This window comes from Sinocyclocheilus grahami, unplaced genomic scaffold (assembly GCF_001515645.1).
Source record: "Sinocyclocheilus grahami isolate Dianchi unplaced genomic scaffold, SAMN03320097.WGS_v1.1 scaffold390.1, whole genome shotgun sequence".
Lineage (NCBI taxonomy): Eukaryota > Metazoa > Chordata > Actinopteri > Cypriniformes > Cyprinidae > Sinocyclocheilus > Sinocyclocheilus grahami.
This window is the reverse complement of record NW_015505569.1, coordinates 264,164-270,465: the sequence shown is the minus strand read 5'-3', so window position 1 is coordinate 270,465 and position 6,302 is coordinate 264,164. Positions and strand designations below refer to the sequence as shown.

The 6,302-nt window shown below is 36.7% G+C and overlaps 1 protein-coding gene across 1 annotated transcript in view; it reads right to left on the bottom strand.

Moving 5' to 3' along the window:
• The window catches only part of LOC107550170 (multiple PDZ domain protein-like), a 77,274-nt gene extending 71,172 nt beyond the window's left edge, over positions 1 to 6,102 (bottom strand). The window contains exons 1-3 of the mRNA XM_016231407.1: positions 6,003 to 6,102; positions 5,094 to 5,263; positions 1,225 to 1,335 (exon numbers count right to left, since the gene is read on the bottom strand). Of these exons, the coding sequence (XP_016086893.1) occupies positions 1,225 to 1,335; positions 5,094 to 5,263; positions 6,003 to 6,102 (381 nt within the window). The remainder of the gene's footprint in view (positions 1 to 1,224; positions 1,336 to 5,093; positions 5,264 to 6,002) is intronic.
• Between the last annotated feature and the right edge of the window lie 200 nt (positions 6,103 to 6,302).

Sequence of the window (6,302 nt, the reverse complement as noted above, 5' to 3'; positions counted from 1 at the left end):
ACACACACACACACACACACACACACACACAGACACACACAGTACAACAACAACACGTACAGTCACAATCACACAGCTGTTTGAATTTGCTCTAAATGACTAAATGTGTGATATCTTACTGACTATTTAACTACCATATGAGAGTTTAGGGGTTAAATAGTAAAAAACAAAGATTTAAATGATCTAGATAGATCTGAGATGGCCAAACAAGGGCCGAGGGGACAAAAGTTGGCCCCTGATGCCCTATGATTTGGCCCAGCATGCAACATCATAGAAGAGGGGCAAACTAGGAAAAAATTATATTTTATCTTTTTAACATTAATTTTATTCTTGCATCAAAATGTAGAGAATATAACTGAATCTGATTTTCAAAAATAAAATAAGTTTAAGTTTGATATAATGCAACATTTATTTTCAGCTCTCAGATTAGATAGATAGATAGATAGATAGATAGATAGATAGATAGATAGATAGATAGATAGATAGATAGATAGATAGATAGATAGATGATAGCATAATAGATAGAACGATGGATAGAAGGATGATTGGATGGATGGATGGAATGATAGAATGATAGAAAGAATGATAGATGGATGGAACAGTAAAACAATACATATAATGATGAATGGATAGATTGATGATAAATGATAGTATAATAGATAGAACGATGGATGAATGGATGGAACAATTGAATGATATATGATTGATTGATTGATGCATGGATGGATGAAATGATAGAGTGATAGAAAGAATGATAGATGGATGGAACAATAAAACAATAGATAGATAGATAGATAGATAGATAGATAGATAGATAGATAGATAGATAGATAGATAGATAGATAGATAGATAGATAGATAGATAGATGATAGCATAATAGATAGAACGATGGATAGAAGGATGATTGGATGGATGGATGGAATGATAGAATGATAGAAAGAATGATAGATGGATGGAACAGTAAAACAATACATATAATGATGAATGGATTGATTGATGATAAATGATAGTATAATAGATAGAACGATGGATGAATGGATGGAACAATTGAATGATATATGATTGATTGATTGATGCATGGATGGATGAAATGATAGAGTGATAGAAAGAATGATAGATGGATGGAACAATAAAACAATAGATAGATAGATAGATAGATAGATAGATAGATAGATAGATAGATAGATAGATAGATAGATAGATAGATAGATGTAGTGTGTCACCTGAGCCATGGAGCGGATGATGTGTTTGTACTCTTCAGATGAAGTTTGTCCATTGAGCTGAGCTGAGAATCCTTCAGTGCTGCCCTTCAGATCAGAGTTAATATATGGAGTCTGAGAGAAAGAGAAAGACAGCCCAAATTACTCCTCGCCTTGTGTGTTCCAAATAGTCCTGAAAGAGCGTGCAAAACTCATTTGTTTTGATCATTTCTGGTGATAATTTGTCCTCCCAGCCATCTGTGCACACATGTTTTTCATTACATCCAGGAGCTGCTTAATTAACTTTTTATTTCCCTCCCCGACTCGAGCGCACACTCCTGATGAAGTACAAACCATTTCACATCAATTACCGCGACAAAACGTGCCCCAAAAAAGCATCTCTCTGTGAGAAAAATAACAAGCACTTCACATCACAATGTGTTAAGTCATTTCCTTAAAACATTTGCTGTTTGCTTGAATTTAATTGCTTATCAAACCACTGTCTTTCCAGCTCACTTTCACAGATCGGCACTCCGGTGATTTACAGCTCCGTCCGTGCTGTTATATCAGTGTTTGTGAGTCTTTTCCCGATGCTGATTCACTCAAAAACGAGAATTTTCCGTCATTTATTATTTATTCACCCATTTTGTGAAAAAATAAGTTGACGGTAGCTATTCACTTCTATTGTATTTTTTTTCCATACTATAGAAGTCAATGGCTACCGTCACCTCTTTGGTTCCCAACATTTTTCAAAATATCTTCTTTTGCATTCAACAAGTCAGAAACTCTGAGTAAATGATGACAGGATTTTAACAAACTACGTCAAGTTCCGCAGGTTTTATATGGCTCTTCTGTGCACTTCAGTCTGCTGCAGCAAACATTAATGTTCATAAACGTCTCCCAGAGGCCCTTCAGATTACGCACCCCAGAATCTCGGCTCGGTTGCTGATCGTGCACAAGCTTTGAATGCGCTCGAAACTATGTCAGCTCTGCGAGAGCCTGTATTTGTTAGTCGTCCCGTGTAAGAGGATTAGGCCTCCAGTTTGGCTCGTCCACATTTCAGAAATTACTTCTGCTCCACTTCACACATGAACTCATGTCTCTCTCTCTCTCTGCTCTCTGGTATCTAGTAGCACAGACAAAGCCAGACGCACCAGTTTTGGCAAACAACCCCGCAGGTTAGTGTGGACAGAAAGAAACTCTTCTCGGGTTATTAAAGGTGTTTACTAAAGAAATCGTGATGTTTACTTTTGCATAAGTAACACACTTCTTATTAGAAACTGCATAGAAAAATGTACTTCTTCTTTGTGTCTCCCCTTGTGAAAAAGAAGCACACTTTAGAATACTGTTAAAAATAGCACTTATTATGGAAATAGGTATGTATACTTAAGTGTGAACTGAACGTATTGTTTTCAGACACTTAATTGCATGTTATTTTTCAATTAAATTAAAATGTATTATAATTTCAATTTGTTAAATGAGTGTTTTTTGACCCACTTAAGCAGGACTTAAGTACATCTTTATCCCCCAGTTTCACAGACAAGGCTTAAGCCTAGTCCCAGACTAAAATGTAAGTCTGAGCTGTTTCAACTGAAAGAAACTTGCACTGACTGATCTTAAAATATATCAGTGCCTTTGTTTTGTCTCAAGATGCACACCAGTAATGTTTTTTTTCCTAAGCACGTTCATAAAATAATGCTTAAATGTCCTAATTGAACTTTGATCTAATCCTGGCTTACTCTAAGCCCCGTCTGTGAAACCGGGCCTATATGTAATTCCATAATTACTTCTATTGTCTTTAAATTATGGTTAAAGTACTGCTGAATGTACTGACTAGCATTTATAATCAACTACAATATACTTTAATGTCACTTCTATTGAAACTCGTCTGTCATGCATTTAATATATATTTGTAATTACACATTTGTAATGATGAAGTTGCAATTTAGTGCATATAAACTATATTAACTTTAAATGTAATATCAAACAACACACTAAAGTTAAAATGATAATCAAGTACTTAACATGTGATTTTTAAAACTTTGACTATTTCAAATTGCACTTTTTAAAAGTGTACTTAAGTGTGTTCAGAAACAGTCATGAAAGTGTCTCTCTTTAAGTCACTTAAGTGGCCTTTTATTTCATTAATACTATATTATCTGCAAGTTTTATAAAAATATACTCTTCAGATTTGAAGTAGACTACAAGTGCACATTCAATACAATTAAGCTCACTTCTTTTTCTCAGCTCTGTTCTATACGAGTCCATAACTTTCAGACTGACATTAGATGGTTTCCTTCTTCCACACAGGCTGTTAACAGCGTTCCGCTCTGCGGTTCATAAGTATGTGAGTGAAGAGAGCTAGAGGGTATGCCGCTGGGGATTTGATAATCTCCATTCCTCTGTTCCAGCATAACTCGCATACTTCAGACCGAACGGCTGCCGGTGCCAAACTCTCCATGAACACACAGAGCTCCAAAACCCCAAATCTGCCCAACCAGTGAAGCTGCTCCCTAAATAATAAGGCTGTGTCTTACTTATGAATATTTCACAGCATTTGAATTGTTTGGGATTTGAATAATCATGTAATCTCAATCAGATCGGGGAGCAAAGATTAAAAGCAGACTGTCAAAACATGTCATTGCATAATTACCTGAGACACAAATCTGAAAGATATAAAAAATATAGATACAGTATATATATATAAGTTTACATTTCCAAGCATGTACAGTGCTGTTCAAAATAATGGGTCGGTAAGATTTTTTATGTTTTTGAAAGTCTCTTCTGTTCACCAAGGCTGCATTTATTTAATCAAAAATACAGTAAAATTGTGAAATATTATTACAATTTCAAATAACTGCTTTCTATGTGAATATATTGTAAAATGCGATTTATTTCTTTGATGCAAAGCTGAATTTTCAGCATCATTACTCCAGTCTTCAGTGTCACATGATCCTTCAGAAATCATTCAAATATGCTGATTTGTTCCTAAGTATTATCTATTATTATTGGTGCTCAAATATTAATAATGATAGTTACTATCATCAATGTTGAAAACATACAAAATCTTCAAAAGTACAGCACTGTTTTGAAATAAAAGTCTTTACTGTCACTTATGATCAATTCTATAAATCTTTGCTGAATAAAAATACAATTTCTTAAAAAAAAAGTAACTCTTGTACGGCAGTGTATATAATACACATTTCAAACAGTAATATTCTACATTTATGTCACATGACCACATGTATGTTGCATGTTGTCACCATGTTAAATGCAAGTGTGTTGAACTCCAATTCATGAACAAATCCATCTGATTTGTGAATAAATTAGTTGGTCCAAATATAAACAGGAATAAACTTGAAAAGAATGCGTAAAAAATTATTCATTTACACAATGATCCATTCTATGAATGGGCAGGGTAACACTTTATTTGAAGGTGTCCTTGTTACACGTTACATGTACTTACTATTATAATAACAATTAATTATGCATAATTACATGCAAGTAACCCTAAGCCAAACCCTAATCCTAACCATATAGTAAATACATGTAGTTAATTAATATTACTCAGTACTTAAATGTACAATTACACTGTAACAAGGACACCTTAAAATAAAGTGTAACCATGAGCAGTTCTCAAACTAAATGCTCTTTTAAAAGCTTTTTTGGTGATTATATTATTTTTCACCTGTCCTTGGAAAAGAGCCATATGAATAATCTTTGAAATTTCTACTTAAAGTGTGATGGGTTTGTAATGACATGAGGCTAAATAAATAATGTCAGGATTTCATTTTGGGTCGAACTATTCGTTTACTTATGTAAATTCTCTCTGTTTGAAATGTCTTGTAGTTAGAGAAATATTTTTTTTCCAGTGTTGTGTGTTTTGTTCTTACATGCTCCTTCAGATGCTGCACTGATTTCTGCAGGGCGAGGATCTGGTGAAACAGAGGACTCTGTAGGACCACCTTCAGAAGATTCAGCTTCTCCTCAGCAGGAACATCTGCTCTCTTTTCTTTCAAGCGAGACTGTAACCTCTCCACCGCCTGCAGACAATGCTGGGTATCTGGGTATCACACACAGACACAGACACAGACACAGACACAGACACAGACACAGACACAGACACAGACACAGACACAGACAGACAGACAGACAGACAGACAGACAGACACACACAGACACAGACACAGACAGACAGACAGACAGACAGACAGACGCACACACGCACGCACGCACGCACACGCAGACACAGACACACGCACGCACGCACGCACACTCACACGCACACACACAAACACACACACATACACACACACACACACAACACAGACACAGACAGACAGACACACACAGACAGACAGACACACACACACACACACACACAGACAGACACAGACACCGACACACACACACACACACACACACACACATACTTCATGTCAAAGGTTTCTACAATCTCCTTATGCTGTGGGAAACACAGCCAAGGTCTGCATTACAGCATTTGCTAATTTCCGAGTCAAAGCTCAAAGTACAATTAATTTCTCTCTCTCTCTCTATGTATTGGTGTCTTATTTTGTGTATATAGCAGTGCTGCTGCCTGTCCTTGGCCAGGACACTCTTATAAAAGAGATTTGAAATCTCCAGAGTTTTTATATTCCTGCTCAAATAAGGTTGAGTGAATGAAAATAAACAGCTCCCTACTGCCAGCTACAGTCAGTGAACGCTTTCCAGAACCTTCACTCTCTCTGTTCCCCTCTGGTGGAATGAGCTGCTTCGGACAAAAGCATCTTCTAAATGCATACATGTTGTATGAAAAGCATATTTCTCTTGAACCACCAGCAGGTATGCCGTGTGTATGTGAGGGGGATTGAGCTGTTGTGTGTGACTGGTTTGTGCAGCCATGCCTGGCGAACGCCTGGATAAGCCCCAGAATCCTGCCTTATGGACCCAGGCACTGGGCATTAGAGAGCCGCTCGAGCCTCCAGGTTTGTGTGCAGCAGTCTAGCTCATTTCCATTCTCACAGAGTGCGACTAAACCAGTGTGTGCAGAGTGTGTGGAGTATGTGAACCTCTTCAGTAAACAGTCCCACAACAAGTAGCAA